General features: G+C 38.4%; 1 protein-coding gene across 1 annotated transcript; it reads right to left on the reverse strand.

Annotated features, from left to right (window-relative positions):
• Positions 1-3,733: 3,733 nt before the first annotated feature.
• LOC110001526 (immunoglobulin lambda-1 light chain-like) lies at positions 3,734-14,695 on the reverse strand. Its single transcript, XM_065953350.1, has 6 exons — positions 14,570-14,695; positions 14,142-14,477; positions 8,126-8,203; positions 6,425-6,733; positions 6,273-6,323; positions 3,734-5,212 (listed from the first exon to the last, which is right to left on the reverse strand). Exons 1-6 carry the CDS (start codon positions 14,610-14,612, stop codon positions 5,079-5,081), a joined length of 951 nt encoding a protein of 316 aa, XP_065809422.1. The 5' UTR covers positions 14,613-14,695; the 3' UTR covers positions 3,734-5,078.
• Positions 14,696-16,996: the final 2,301 nt, after the last annotated feature.

Here is a 16,996-nt window from a genome sequence, read left to right on the forward strand (position 1 = left end):
CATGTTATTTTGTCCCTTCAGGCTCTCCGTAGATAGTGGTCCTCAGTGTCTCCCTGTAGTCTCAGTGATGTAAAAGAAGGACACTGCTGCATCTTTGAATGTCTCATTTCACTTTAACAAACTCTCAGACAGATCAGCTGACGAGTCCAAATTCACTCAAACAAAATAATTTGTTGGCTGAACGTAATAAAAGTATGGAAACCATTTCCATTAAAATAAAATGTGTTCTTTTAGCATCAAGGAATTTTGTTAAGTCAACATAAAATAATTAGGATGGGTCAGCTGAATGTGTTTGTGTTATTGTTTTTTATTCATGATGGTTCAGGCCTATCTTATTTTAAAATGTTAATTAATGTATTCTACTAGGTGTGGACTAACGTGACTTACTCAAGTTGTTTTAACTTCTTTACTCTGGTTGCGTCCGACTCCTTTTAGTCGTGTTGGTCCAACTTATTTTAACGTGGTAAAAAATGCATGCCAACAAAAGCCATCATTTAAAGCTAAACTCAAATAACCTTTTCTTTAAACCTTTCAAACAATGTATACTTTGAAAGAAATAACTTAAACAGAAGTCTAATAAAATGTTTACAGCCTGGTTGGAGTCAAAGATAAAATATCACAGACCCAACGTGATCATGTTGCAACAGATCTGTATTTGCCAAGTTATAAACAAAGAAGCTTAACAGGAAAATACAACACAGAGTTTCCTCCTTTTAAGTGACAGCAGATTGGACATTTGTGCTATATGTAAAATAAAACCAAGACAATTTAAAGATTCAGTAGATCACAGAGTACTCCATAAAAAAGAAAGATGTTTTTTGTAATTGGTCCAGATAATTTTACAGACAACGCTTGAACATATCACACTAGTGGGAACAAAGGGGAGACCTCATCTAGTCCATCTGATCAAGCCTGATGTGATGAGGAAAAAGATCATACCTTGTATTGCATCATCAGTTTTTCTGGTTCTTCGTTCACGTAGACAGAAAAACCTCTAAGGATGTAAATAAGGAAGAACAGAAACAGCATTAGGAGCATTATCTTAACCAGCCATCACAGTGAGTGTCACACATCTGATACATCTTCTAACTAGCTTCACAATGAGTGATCATTAAAGCCCTCTCTCATACACACTTGCACAATAAAAGGTGATAAAAAACAAAAAAAAATTAAAAGGAAGAGAGAAATCTTTCCATCAGATGGAGTTCACTGAAAGAAGGATGGATGTTCATGTTTTGCTGAGTTCCTCAAAGTGCAGGTTTTTTAACAAGAGACCGGGTGTGTCTCAAACAACGAAAATTAATAATAGTTGAACTTGAGCCTTCTCTTGGTGGTTAATATATTTACTTTGACCGTTACCTCAAACAAAACCACAAAAATGATGCCTTAACTATCCCTTAAATCTAAGAGAAGGCTCTCTCCATCAGGTAAAAATCTCTTCTTTGCCCCTCCCCCCATCATGAGCCTTTCCCCCCCTGATTCTCTGCAAGTACGGATGAAGGTCGTTTATAAGGACAGGATTTATCAAACAGGGTTCATCCAAAGAGATACCTTTCATCAGAGTTCCTGTTCACCTACCTTACAGGGACCATGTTCCTGTTTACCTACCTTACAGGGACCATGTTCCTGTTTACCTACCTTACAGGGACCATGTTCCTGTTTACTAACCTTACAGGGACCATGTTCCTGTTTACTAACCTTACAGGGACCATGTTCCTGTTTACCTACCTTACAGGGACCATGTTCCTGTTTACTAACCTTACAGGGACCATGTTCCTGTTTACCTACCTTACAGGGACCATGTTTTTGATTACCTACCTTACAGGGACCATGTTCTTATTTACTGCTCGAGCATCATGGGACAGGTAAACAACATAATTCCAATCAGATTTTATTTTTAAAGTGTTTATCCCAAGAAAAGGATGTCTACCTCTGCTTTTCCTCTACTCCCTTTTTGAGCCTGGTTTTCCATGTTTTTCTAGTTCCTTTCTCCATCAAGGATCTTCTCAGACAGGGTTTATGTAAGTTTATGTCCCCAAAAATCGTCTATACCTCTTGATGGACTCTCCACTTGTCCCTATCTCCTTTCATTGGGCTTTTCTTTTAAGCCAGTATGACCCCAAAATGCACCAACCATTTCCTAACATTATGTGGACCATGGCTCACTACTCCCATTATCCTTTCTTGGGTCTTCTCAGGAGGAGTTTATTTCCCCAGAGAAAGCGCTCTCCCTTGTGGACAGACTATCTGTACATCCCCATCTACCTGTCATTTACCTTTTTAAATATTTTTTTTTGTTTATCAAGCATCTCATGTTGACCTTTGTTTGCATACCAACCTAACATGGAGAGTTTATCTAGATTTGTTTCCCAGGAGAAGGATCTTTCCCTTGGGGATGTCCCTCATCTTGCCTACCTCTTACCTCTTTAATACCATACATGTTTTCTCTGTGCTTTTACACCACAGGTCACACCTACACATTCAAACACTGATGGTAGAGGCTGCTGTGTAAAGAGTCCATCAGAATTAACCACTCCATTCATACACATGCATACACTGTTGACGAAGCAGGGGGAGCAACTTGGGGTTAAGTGTCTTGCCCGAGAACACATCGGACATGTGGCTGCAGGAGCTGGGGATCAAACCCCAGACCTTCAGGTTGAGACAACTGACTCTACCAACTGATCCACTATATTGTACAATATTGACTGATTTCAGGAATAAAATCTTCATCATTACAAATAATGGAAAGCTGAAACTTTGAGATACAAACAGTAGTGACGCAATGTGTTGCTGCAGCCACTAGAGGGCAGCAGCTTTCATCTTTACAGACAGGAGTACAGTCATGTTCACTGTATGAGCTGATAATATAGGAAACATCATAATAGTTTATCATATCACGATCATATGTATGACTTGTGGTTTTGTCCTGAAAAAAGGTTTTTCATGACAGAACAAACGTGTGTAATGTTGCCAGTTTGTTAGTTTGATCAAACTTTGTTGATTTTGATCTTTTGTTTTAAACTTTTAACTGATGTAAAGTGTCTGTAAGTACTTGAAAGCTCTTTATAAATGAAATGTATTATCATTATTTGTTATTTAACAAGCCAATGAATTAGTTAATGACCCAACAAATGAATATATACATTTTAGCTGCCGACACATTATCACTCAGGTGCGTCTCCTTTACTGAATAAATATACACAAACTGGGAGAATGTTGCCTCAAGGTGGGTCGACACTGTTGGTCTTCAGTTCATGTGAAGGGAAGGTTTTTTATGTAACAATAAAGACAAGACAATAAAATACAGAGTGTGAGAACAGTTCATCAGTGTGTGCAGCAGCAGATATGAATCTGTGGTTATTAGGGTTTAGAAAAACAGTTTACAGCAAATCAACACTTCCTCCCCTGCAGCAGGCAGGCTGTGTGGGTTTCCTGCTCTGCTGCTTCTTCTCTGTTAGCGAAGGGTTTTCAGTTTAATCACACAGCGACAGTTACGACCATCGACTCTGGTTAAAGCATCATTCCAGGAACTTCCGTTTGATTTTAGTGCTCAGAACTCTCAATATCAGCTTTCTGTCTAACTCTGTTTTATTATTTAACATCAATGCAGAGAAAAAATATATAATATATACTTGTATAAGTTAGACAATAACAAGAAAACATGAAGCTATAATATTCAAGCTTATTTAAAGCTACAAAGTTGGATTACTCATGACCAAAGACGCTGATCGTGTTTTTACATATTCATTGTGAAGCTAAATGAAATCCTTAAAAACACAGACTTTTATTTAAAAAGAAAAACAAAACACTTACAGCTCCTTTCGTACACCAAAGACACATCTTTTACTCTTTTATTTGATTTAGCTTTATATTTATGCTGGTATGTAACAGTAATTCTACACTTCTTGACAGTAGCAGTACTGCTGTTTATGTGAGTTTTATAAACAATAATGCACCAATAACACCAAGACAAATTCCTTCTATACACGATACAATCTGATAGACGTTTGTGTTATATATGTAACATTAAGTGGGGTACACACAACAAGATAATCAAGCCGATTTCGGGCCCGATTCTCCCCTTCTGACCAAATTCAGCAAAAGCCTGATTATCTGATAGTTCCAAAGATTATCTCACCAGATGTTCCTGTAGTGTAAAGTGTGTGATTTTAAGCCCGCCGCCCCAATTTTAAATTGTCAGACATCCTGTTGTGTGGGGAGAACACAGAGGATGGCCAAGCATGGACTCTGTGAATTTTCACTTTAAACAGAATAGCCAATCGGGAAGCAAGCTGACTGAAGCCAGAAGCAAAACAAACATAACCATGGCAACGACAGAAAACACAAAGCATAAAGTTAGATGAATTTTATTAATGGAGGAGCAACTTGTTGATTTGTTGTAACGACACGAGTGTTTACACAACGTGTCTGTAAAACAAAGCGCAATCCAACTGACAAGGACAGGAGTACCAGCTAACAGCTAGCCACATTTAGCTTGACCATCATTTTTATTTACTCTTAAATCGCGTTCGACCGCGGGAGATGACGAGTTCTGAGAGTGGAGACTGTTGTTGAATGAATCTGTGAGTGTGTTAGCTGAGTCGGTCATCTCGTTGCTCTCCACACACACTATAAGAACTGAACTGGGAAATCTGTCATTACTTGTCGTCATGTGTGGGCTCTTACATTAGCCAGACCTTACTTGGTAATAAAAGTTATTCTGATTCAGTTGCTGATTGTGATTGCTGATTGATGCCCCCAAGCCCGGTGATGTACTTTTAAATAATCTGCTTGACTCATTTTCATTTTTGTTAAATGTCTGTGAACTACAGGAGTAAGAAGATAAACCATAAGATTGAGGTATTAGACTTCTTAGACAACATTTTGGACTGCTGATAAAAGCTGTAAATGGAATAAAATGATAAAGGTAGCCCACCCTGCAGTACGTTCATTTATGTACAAAAAACACAGTGTCATCAGCATAGAGCTTTACTTTTTCACAAACAAGCTTCTTTCATAAAAACTACAAAAACACTACGGCACATAACATCAGAAGACAATCAGTCAGCACATGTTCAGTGGATGGACGGTTTGTTGTTTCTGAAGATCCTCAGCAGAGAGAGTCCACAGCAGTACACCAGACTCTTCAGTATCAGCACCGTGTACAGCAGCGTCAGCAGCTTCACCTTGCACTGAGACTGAAAGGACACTGACAGATAAAAAGACATGGCTTAAGCTTTACAAATATAGAGCGTCATTTCATCCAAGGATAATTGACCACATGAAAAAGATATTCCATCAGGCCCCACTACTTCAGTTTGAAATCTTATCTTTGAGATTTGTTTGGCACAAGGAAGGAGCAGAAAAAACATTTAATACAGACAGCTGCTAAAAGTTAAGCTGCTTTGATGAACTGTCGGCGTTAATAATACAGAAACATATGATGAATACAAATGTTTTTGGAATTTAATTTCACATGGACTTTGCTCTCAGGTTAATTTCCAACACTCACAAACCTCAGAGTCTGATGTAATGACACATTGGTTAAATTGAATCAACTCTGTCTTTCCCTGACCTAAAAAGGATTATTCACGCCTTTGTCTTTTCACATTTGTATTATGGCAATGTTCTTTTTAAGCCTGGCTCACACTGTGAGATTTTCCCCCAATTGTATAAAAGTCGGGGTGGCATGTCAGCTCACACTGTACGACTGCTTCGTTTACACGCCCGACCAGACCTTGCGATTTACGTGCTCACACTGTACGACCTGATCGTCGGGCACGGCCAGAGAGCTCACACTGTACGAGTGAAATTGGGTCGGAGCGTTGACAGTTGTTAATAAGGTTTCATTTGAAAACTCCAACGGACGGCGGTCTGTGAAAGAGAAGGAAGTGGAAGTTGTTGTAGAATATAGGAAAGTAGACACAATCGTAGATATATGGATATAAGTTTCAGAAAAGTGCTGCACTGATGATCTGTACTGAAAACCAAAAAAGAAAAAAACGCCGGGTTGCCGCTGGTCGCCATAACTACAGTCCTTGTCTCTCGTGATTATATAGTAGTCGCACACAACTTCTGCCGGACCCTTTCATGACGTAATCATCAAGATTTTAAATTCTAAGCTCCCCTTGGAGACACATACAAACTAAATCGGCCCTAATATGAAACCCTGTGGTACACTAGAGGTAATGTAAGTAGAGGGAGTAATAATGTACATTGACTGAGTTGGGTTTTTCTTAAAGGTAAGTATAAACAGACTTTGATCTTACTGTCAGTCGGCTCTCTCTCTGGAGGACTGGAGGTCGTAGGAACTGTGACCTCTGTCAAACAGAAGGAGTTAAAAATAAACGTCAGTCCTCTGCTCCATCGTCTCCACATGAAGCTGAATCACTGCTGAATGCAGACACCAACCCTTCATTACCTGTTCCTGTTTGAGCATTCACTGTGCCCCCCTGATGCTGCACTGAGCAGTGGTATTTATAGGTGCTGTTCTCTCGTTGTGAGATCGTCAAGATGGAGGCGCTGCACCCCGACTCCCTCAGCTCCTGCTGCTTCACATCAGCAGGGTTCACATCCTCCAGAGAATCGCTCCCATTCTGTCTTTTCCAGGAGATCTGGACCAGAGGAGGAAACATGGCTGAGGCCACACACAGTAGAGAGCTCTTCTCCTCCAGCTGCGCTCTCGATGCTGCCGGGTACACGCTCACCACGGGCTGCACCACCTGCTTATCTTTGAAAGACCAACAACACACACACAATTATTCTAAAATTCTATAACTTCCACTTTGAACTTCCAACCCTATTTCATAAAAAATTGGGACCTAGTGTAAAATGTAAATTAAAACAGAATGTGATGATTTTCAAAACACTAAAACCCCTCGTTCAATAGAAAATACCACAAAGATAACTGATATATTTTATTGTTTTTTGAAAATGGATAGACCCATTTTTTACTTGACGCCAAAGTAGCATGTTTTAAAATAGTGGTCAAAAGAACTTCCCAGAGGATCAAGAACCTGTTCATAAACAGGTCGGATATGTTGAGACAGTGTTATTATCTGAGATAAAAATATATTCTGTAGAACAAAGTTGGTTGGTCTTCTCTGGCACAGAGACGTGATAAACACATGTATGTCTTTAAATCACTTATTGGACGTACACCATCTTATATAACATCGCTGCTGAACTGGACCAAACTCACTCTGCTAATCGTCTTTTGCTTCAAGCCCTGCGGGTCTTTTATTTACTTGGAAAAATCTGCATTTAGCTTTTCTGCTCCAAAAATGTGGAATAATTCACAACACACTCTAAATATGGAAACTCGTGTTTCTGTTGGACAAATAAAGACAATGATCTCAAACCACTTTACCACACTGCGATTGTTTCTACTGAGAATCATTCCGACCCGTCTTTGTTGTTTTATTTGTGCTCTTTTTTTTGTATCACTACATCATTATAAATGAGGGAAGCCTCAATGATCTGATGATGAAATTATATTTTCCCAATCACGCTAACCAAATAATTAAATTAAATTAAATGTGTCTTTCTAGAAAATAAATTGTGCATAACAGCAAATATAAAATTGTCATCACCGTTGTGTTTACCACCCGGCATCTATTATTTGAAACACTGTTTAGAATCTGTAGATATATGTGTGAGTAAAGACATAAATATGTGTGTCTATTAAACAAAATGTTACATGCCGTGTAGGACATTAAATAGCCTAAGTGCTGTAATATTACATGTGATATCTTTAAGGGTCTTATTTAGTAACCAGGTTCATTATTTATTCACATAAAAAGCATATGCTCCATTAAATAAAAAGCTATTTTAACAAGGTTAAATTTCGTCTTTCATCATAATTGAATCCGTATTTTATCTTTGTTTGTGTTTTTGTCAAAAGCTGCTGCTGACTCACAGAGAGAATCCAAAACATATTTGTAATAATACAGTTACAGACCTTTCTTATGAAACTTGTTCATCACATGAAGAAATAATGACTTCAGATGTGACATTTAAACTTCTTTCAGGTACTATGAGTTCTCTATAAAACACGACATATAAGCCCTAAAGCAGCAGACTTTAATTTAAAAACAATGTATTGATAGATGTTTAATCTTACCTGTTACAAACAGTTTAGTTCCAGAGCCAAAGATGTACCACACAGTGAAACAGACTGATACAAAAACCCCGTCTGCTGCTGAATACAAGTTCCTGTATCAAGTTATGAGCCAGGATCATATTTCAGCTCCCTCGTGTGTTTCACATCAACATGTTTTTTTTTTTTTTATACTCCAGCAGTAATGTCTGTCATTCTACTACTTTAGTCCACATGGACTAATGGTGCATTCATATGGTGTCGGACACATCGGGAAAACAAGTTTCTGAGTTGGAAAAAGAACATGAACGCTTGCTCAAGTCGGAGCAACAACTCGGAAACTCGGGAAAGAATTAGGAGCCCGACATGACGTCAGAATCGTCGTCACATGGGGGGCAAAAGATGTTTAGTTAATGTTAAGATACTTTTTATTAATTCACTTATTGTTCATCAATGTTGTAATCGTATATAACTAGTAACGGAGACATTCCTCACATCGTCTCCGTAGCATCCACAAAGTTTGTTGTTGTTACAACATTCAAATCTGAAAGCACGTGAACATACTGAAGTCAGGTATAAGCTAACAAAACAAAGGAACCCCTGGAGGCGATCATGTTGCTTGTTCAACTTGCTGCCAACTCGCAACTGAAATGTTGTTTACGTTGTTGTTACGTCATACCCAGTTTCAAGATCTGAGTTCCGAGGTAAATAGAACCCACCATAAACCTGGATAAAACTGAGATAGGTATGACTGGAAACCTCCAGTGTTGAAAAATTAAACCAATGTGGAAGTGCTAAATCCTGCAGTTTGTCCATTGTCCACTAGAGGCTGGCTCCAGGAACACTGGAAGTCACATACAGACCACAGCCAAAAAGAAGTTTTTACAGCAAAAACAAACATGTTTACAGCCTGGTACAAAAACCCAAAGAGGTCTGATTAGTTATTATCATCACATTCACTGTACGTGATTTTTATTATAAAGGCTCAGTTTTGATTTTATGAACGATACGTGTTATCCATATTTAAGTGCGTAGCTGACCTGATTGACAGGTGGGCACGATGTAACGGTTTGTCAAGACTCTCAAAACCCGTCTCAGCTCTCAGCCTGTCGTTAGGTTGACTGAAAGTTAGGGTGAGTCAGCATTTCCAGCATGGCGGCTGCTGCCGATGAGCCTCCGGAGTCCCCTGCAAGAACAGACAGCAGACGTCACTCAGGCTTCTTCCATTAATATTTACAGTCAATGGTTAGGAACCGGTGTTACAGTTTAAATAGAAACTGTGTTCGCAGAATCCGTGTGTGGTTGTCATAGTTACAACAGATGTTGAAGACAGAAAGTCTCCTTATCGATGCCTTCTTGTTTAGTTTTTCGTCATAGATATATCTAATGAGTGTTTTTGATGTTTGTATCTTTGCTCTGCTCAATTCAGCGTCATATTGCCTCTATCACTCTCTCTACCCCTCTCTCTGCTAAACCACAAACTTTTTGCGTACAGGTTACCCCTAGCTTCAGTCCGGCTGAGGGGTCTGGAGGAAAGCTAATGACACAGTTGACCTGACCGATTGGAGCCTCGGTACCGCGACAGTTTATAGATCATACAGACTTCAGTCATTGCTCAAGCAGCGTTTCACTACAGACCAGTTAACAGTTTATTGATGCACACATTATAACATTTCATACAATTTATGAAGTGTTTATTAATGATGACCAAATGATTTATAAACCTTTAAGAGATGGTTTATAAAACATCTATAAACATTATAGAGACACATGGACCAGATATTTGTTCATGGTTTGTAAATATTTTATAAAGCGTCTATTAACATTATTTGGATGGTTATTATAAAGTTGGAACTGAAGATTATAATCCCTTACTGATACTTTGTAAAGCATCTATAAATATTTTAGATAGATAATTAATATTATATCAATGATTAATAATTGGTTTGTTAACCATCTAAAAGCATTATCCACGCCATGTTTGTGCGCCCCATTAAATGTTACATAGATGACCTATAGAAGATAATTTTTTTGCACACCAATAACCGTATTGAAAACACTATATTTTACAAACCTTTAAGTTAATGTTGACTAGAAGGAAGACTCAGGGAGAATCGCACCGAGGACCTGCTCAGAGATCACCTGATTGTGATAGAGTGGAACGAATGGCTGGGTAAAAAACAACATAATGTTTCTTTAGGACGCCTGCTTGATGATATTGCTAAGTGTAGCCCAGGTTTAACTATGACACTTTAATTTTAAAAACATTCCTTTATTTTAAAAATAACATATATGTAGTGGAGCTGTAACTCAAGATATAAAGTTATTGAAAGATGGTTAGAATTCCTTTTATGCCTAAAGCTGTCTGATCAAGTCACTACTAAGGGTTACATTTCTGTTGTTTTCTTTGAGTGATTTGATGAGTTTGCAAGTGAGCCAATCGGTGAACTCTATAAGTCAGCGAGCCGACCAATCGGCTATCAGCTAGCCTTCGCTCAGGCTCCGCCTTCTTATTCCAGCGCTCGCTCTTTTGCCGCTGTAACGTTAGAGCTGCATTTACCCACTTGGTGAGACGAGAAATCATATTTAATGAAATTGATTTATAGAGATTAAAGGAGCCTATTTTTAGTTCATTCTCTCCACTGTTACCAGTGCGGTGAGTTATATTTAAGCATGTAAACGTCTTTATGCCTCAGAGTTACATTACTATAGTTAAAGTTCTGTTAGGAAATAATTCATGTTGATGAATGTTAACTTGCATTATGCAATTTCTGCCATTTTATTTATGATAGTTACTAATGTAACTCAGTTTCTGTGAAACTTGAATTAGACATTTATTTTTATAAAAGTTTGTCTATTAACGTATTTACAGTTTTGATACCTGAGAAGAAATGTTGCACAACTAAACTGAGATTTTGATTTGCCTTATGGGCTTACTGAAATATTAAGCTCTTTTTATTTTAACAGTAGCCTGTAGCAATTGATTTGATTACAGAATGATAATTGAGAGAAATGATCTGGCCTCATTTCTAGGTCAGGTTTTGGTGACGGGCTGGAAATCATCGGACAGCCTGAGGTCCATTCCACAGAGGAATATGGATTCCAGATTGTCCTCAGATCCAGATAGTCACAGGTTCCAGTGTTTCTAGATTGCACAGATTCCCAGTCCTGTTGGCTGGGTGGGGAGCTGGATTGTGACTGTGATTTGGACTTTAGAAGGATTTTCCCTTCCTTGTATTAAATAGTGTATTTGAAAAAGATATATATATTTATAATTTTCAATTCAAAGCATTAGCTGCCAGAGTCTCCCACAGGATTTTATGAGACTATTGTGGGGGGACACTGTACTGCCTAGGGGGGTCCAGGGGCATGCCCCCCTGTGAGAAAAATGTGTACATTTTAAAGTTAAATATGAAGAGGCTAAATGTATGAAAAACTTTGTTCTGTTTTAACAATTTTATGCTGTTAATTAAATACAAATTGTCAAAACATGAAATCCAGAGGCTCAGGTCATTGATGGAGACCCTCAGGTAGGTGGCCAGGTGCTCTCCTTTCAGCCTATTGCAAAGATTTGATTGGAGCATGAAGTAAACTACAAGTAGCTCAATGAATGTCAATAAAAAGTGTATTGGCGGCATAATGTCAATATGATTATCACTCTTCTCCTGCTCCACCCTCTTGTCCAAATTTGGATCACATCTCTAAGATTAAGATTTACTTTTTTTGATCCCACGAGGAGAAACTTCAGTTTTTACACTCTGTAGTCATGAATGCACACAAGTGTGAAGTATATACACACATGCACAAACAGGATCCTATGGACATGCTCTAATGGAGAGATGCCAGAGTGACAGAGCTGCCCACAGGTGCTCAGCAGATGGTGGTGGTGCCTTGCCCAAGGGCACCTCAGCAGTGCTCAGGAAGTGATCTGGCACCTCTCCAGCTACCAGACCATATTTGGTCCGCACTGGGACTTGAACCGGCGACCCTCCGGTTCCCAACCCAACCCTCACAGACTGAGCTACTGCCCCCTCTACAACATTCAGTGTTTTGTACAAAAGTGACATTAGTGGAGGGATGCTGGAAGTCAGTTTTAGTTGGGGGTGCTGAGTGGTCATTCTACTTGATGACGTCAAACTGTTTGCTGTGCAAAAGCAGATTTTTTTAATGAATTTTAATGTACAGTATTTTAAATATTTTGAGTATTAACAGCACCTCAAATGATTTAAGAACATCTCAACAGACATCAAACCTCAAACTGAAGGTTCAGACGTGGTTTATGATCAGTTTATAGTTAATAGTTTTTAAATAAACAGAGCAGTGAGGGTGATGTGCAGACGCACAGAGGAGCAGTCAGTGAACATTGGAGCAGTTTGAAAGACGTCAGTCTGTAAACAGAGACTGCAGTCTGCCATGTAGTTGTAATCACTGGTAAACATGTAAATTGTAGAGCAGGTGATCAATTTAACTGGTAACACTTTATAATAACCATGATCTATGACTACGTCTGACAAAGTATTATCTATCTATTTATCTAAAGGGTAAATAAGGGTCAATAGATATTAATTAACCATGAGTTAATAGTTACTTACTGTTAACAAACAATGAAATGATACTTAATAATGTTTGCTAATGATTTGTAATGCTATAATTTATTTTATGTTAACAGTTTATTGATGCACCCATTATAACATTTCATACAATTTATGAAGTGTTTATTAATGATGACCAAATGATTTATAAACCTTTAAGAGATGGTTTTTAAAACATCTATAAACATTATAGAGACACATGGACCAGATATTTGTTCATGGTTTGTAAATATTTTATAACGCGTCTATTAACATTATTTGTCCCATGAGTTTAGTTTTCAACCGTTGGGGCCCTTATGAATGTGTGTCAGTGTTTGTCATACCACATGATGAGCAAGGAATGGGATTTGCAGAGCACCCTCTGAAATAGAGGAAGTATTAATGTAATTTACAGAAAAAGAAACAAAGAAGGGTGTTATTTCAAAAATGTATAAAGCAAAGTAACATGAATCTGAAGATAACAACATGAGGGTTAAAGAAAAATGGGAACTAGAAACAAAAATTATAATAAGAGATGAACAATGGGAGGAATCATTCAAAGAGGGACATAAATTAACAAACAGTCCAATGTGGAGGGAGTTTGACTGGAAAGTCAAAATGCGATACTTTAACACCCCATCCATCACCTTAAAATACAGCAGAACTTCTGAGTTGTGCTGGAGGGGATGTGGACTAGTGGGGGATTTTACACACATATTCTGGGACTACCTGAAAGTTGTAGACTTTTGGAAAAATGTCCAAAAAGAAAGAAGTTAGAGTCAATCTAATCTTGGATCCTTCACTCTTTATTTTGGGTAAAGCTCCTGATACCAACATGGACAGAGACTTGATTTCCTTGCTTAGATTTTTGCATAGAAAACAATACCAGCATCCTGACTGAAACCACAACCTCCCAACCTAACTCAGTGGAGACACAGATTAAAACATTAAAAATAAAAAATAAAAATATTAAGTGGTGACTAGAGTCCAGGCATTACCTGCATCACTGGGGCCCATTTAACATGTTTTTTTTCAGTTGTAATCTCGCTGTGTTTTGGGTAACACTTTATATTAAGGTGCTTGTAATAAGCATTATTAAAAGGTAATAAGTCACTTTTAAGACCTTATTAGATTCTTATTAACACTAATAAGTCTCTATAGGTGTTAAGAGAGAATTAACACATTTATTATGTCTTATAAGACACTTATAGGCTCTTATTAGAATGTTTTATCTGTGTATTAAATATAAAATAAGTTCTAAAAAGAAACACCTGATAAGTATAATTTTAAAATGAAGGCGTCCCGTCAGCAGTGATAGAATAAATCCCTCAGTGTTTGTGACTCTGGCTGAGATGGAGGTGAAACATGTGAACCTGGGCTGTGGTTCACTGCTCTCTTCCTGTAACTAACTCTGAGTGACATCTGTTCATGTGTTGGTTTTTGTTCAGGCAGCTCGCTTCATTTCTCACTGTGGAGACCACTACCACTAACCCAAACCAAACAGGAGCAGTAATATGTGGCTGAATGAGAGTCTTTAACTCTCTTGATCTGCAGCTCCCAGCCGTTCTTTTTATTCACAGCTGAGAAATCATCTTCCTGTGTATGATTGTAGCTTTTATCTAAAGCTCCATTACTCCTGTTAATACCAAGAATCACTCTGAATGTTTCTGTGTCTTTCTTTTGGTACCAGTATGCGTCACTGTAACACTGATGAGTGCCTCCACAGCTGAAGGAGACTGCTTCACCGACTCTCCTGGTCAATGATAAATCATCCTGAATCAGCTCGGCTGCCATGGAAACCAGCGCTGCAGAGAGAGGGTCAGACAGGTGAATGTTAGTGTGACGGTGTTTGGTAAAGGTAGAGTTTGTGGGCTCCTGATTGGCCGGAAACACTCACCTGAACACAGGCAGCACAGGGCGGCGGCTGGGAGGAGAAGCATTTTGGAGCTGCGATGTTTCCTCTGGTGAACCCGAGGAGAAGTGACGCTGTGACGCTGCAGAGGACAAACAAGGACGAGCTGAGAGATCAGACGAGGAACACGTGGTTTCTATCAGAGGCCTCAGATCTCCCATCAGCCCCTGATTCTATTCAAAGTTCTGAAAGTCTGCAGGAAGTTAAGAATCTGAATATTTATATAACTTTTTTTATTGCATAATTTGAAACTCTTTTATTTACCTCTGCAGGTGTTTTTTGTAACTTAATTATATATAGATGTTTAATGTCTGTTCTTATTTCTGCTGCTGATGTAAAAGAAGGAGACAAACAGCATGTCTTTGCTCATTTCATGAATTCAGAAAATGTATTTTCAAACTTTTTCAAAAGGAATAACTCTGTTTGCACTGATGAAGTCTGTTTTCATACCTTCAACATTTCTTTAAGAGGTCTTTTTCTTCACTTTGATGTTTCTTATGATGAAAACTTTAAAATATTAACAACAAAAGACACATCTGATATAACATGAGTCTTTAAAGTGTTACCTCAGTGTCACATCTTTAAATAAACTCCTCCTTCATGACTGTTTGTTGGATTTCAAACACGTTTTTTCAGAAGGTGGATCTCTGTGTGTCTGTGTCTAACTTAAAGGAGAAAGAGCACCACCTTATGGTCAGTTTGGGGAACTGCAAAGGTACCTTGATGATGCTGGTAGTGGTATTCAGGACAAGGGGAAACCTCTGGTGTTGAAAAATAAAGCAATCCTGCAGTTCCTCGAGGGTCTGCTTGAGGCAGGAAGTCACATACACACCCATTCAAAAGTCTGTTTTTACAGCAGAGATTAACATGTTTACAGTCTGGTTCATGTCTCTATCAGCTGTTACTGGACGGGGGAATTTTATTTATGTTTAGACATGTATTAGTGCTGTCAGCATTAACTACTTCATTGTGAGTAATCTCATGTTGTTTTGTCCCTTCAGGCTCTCCGTAGATAGTGGTCCTCAGTGTCTCCCTGTAGTCTCAGTGATGTAAAAGAGGGACACTGCTGCATCTTTGAATGTCTCATTTCACTTTAACAAACTCTCAGACAGATCAGCTGACGAGTCCAAATTCACTCAAACAAAATAATTTGTTGGCTGAACGTAATAAAAGTATGGAAACCATTTCCATCAAATTAAAATGTGTTCTTTTAGCATCAAGGAATTTTGTTAAGTCAACATAAAATAATTAGGATGGGTCAGCTGAATGTGTTTGTGTTATTGTTTTTTATTCATGATGGTTCAGGCCTATCTTATTTTAAAATGTTAATTAATGTATTCTACTAGGTGTGGACTAACGTGACTTACTCAAGTTGTTTTAACTTCTTTACTCTGGTTGCACATCTGATACATCTTCTAACTAGCTTCACAATGAGTGATCATTAAAGCCCTCTCTCATACACACTTACACAATAAAAGGTGATAGAAAACAAAAATATTAAAAGGAAGAGAGAAATCTTTCCATCAGATGGAGTTCACTGAAAGAAGGATGGATGTTCAGGTTTTGCTGCGTTCCTCAAAGAGCAGGTTTTTTAACAAGAGACCGGGTGTGTCTCAAACAACAAAAATTAATAATAGCTGAACTTGAGCCTTCTCTTGGTGGTTAATATATTTACTTTGACCGTTACCTCAAACAAAACCACAAAAATGATGCCTTAACTATCCCTTAAATCTAAGAGAAGGCTCTCTCCATCAGGTAAAAATCTCTTCTTTGCCCCTCCCCCCGTCATGAGCCTTTCCCCCCCTGATTCTCTGTAAGTACGGATGAAGGTCGTTTATAAGGACAGGATTTATCAAACAAGGTTTATCCAAAGAGATACCTTTCATCAGAGTTCCTGTTTATCTACCTTACAGGGACCATGTTCCTGTTTACTAACCTTACAAGGACCATGTTCCTGTTTACCTACCTTACAAGGACCATGTTCCTGTTTACCTACCTTACAGGGACCATGTTCCTGTTTACTAACCTTACAAGGACCATGTTCCTGTTTACTAACCTTACAAGGACCATGTTCCTGTTTACTAACCTTACAAGGACCATGTTCCACTCCATTCATACACATGCATACGCTGTTGACGAAGCAGAGGGAGCAACTTGGGGTTAAGTGTTTTGCCCGAGAACACAGAAGGATATGTTGCTGAAGGAGCTGGGGATCGAACCCCAGACCTTCAGTTTGAGACAACCGACTCTACCAACTGATCCACTATATTGTACAATATTGACTGATTTCAGGACTAAAATCTTTATCCTGACAAATAATGGAAAGCTGAAACTTTGAGATACAAACAGTAGTGATGCAATGTGTTGCTGCAGCCACTAGAGGGCAGCAGCTTTAATCTTTACAGACAGGAG

The sequence above is a fragment of the Labrus bergylta genome, chromosome 4 (genome assembly GCF_963930695.1).
Source record: "Labrus bergylta chromosome 4, fLabBer1.1, whole genome shotgun sequence".
In the NCBI taxonomy this organism is placed as follows: domain Eukaryota; kingdom Metazoa; phylum Chordata; class Actinopteri; order Labriformes; family Labridae; genus Labrus; species Labrus bergylta.

Excerpts from the sequence above, each read along its gene's own strand:
- LOC110001526 (XM_065953350.1), bottom strand. The coding sequence starts at position 14,612 with ATGCTTCTCCTCCCAGCCGCCGCCCTGTGCTGCCTGTGTTCAG. Across the intron at positions 6,324-6,424 it reads GAATGCTCAAACAGGAACAG|AGGTCACAGTTCCTACGACC; the intron begins GTAATGAAGGGT and ends TCTGTTTGACAG. Across the intron at positions 5,213-6,272 it reads AGAGAGAGAGCCGACTGACA|TGTCCTTTCAGTCTCAGTGC; the intron begins GTAAGATCAAAG and ends TTTATCTGTCAG.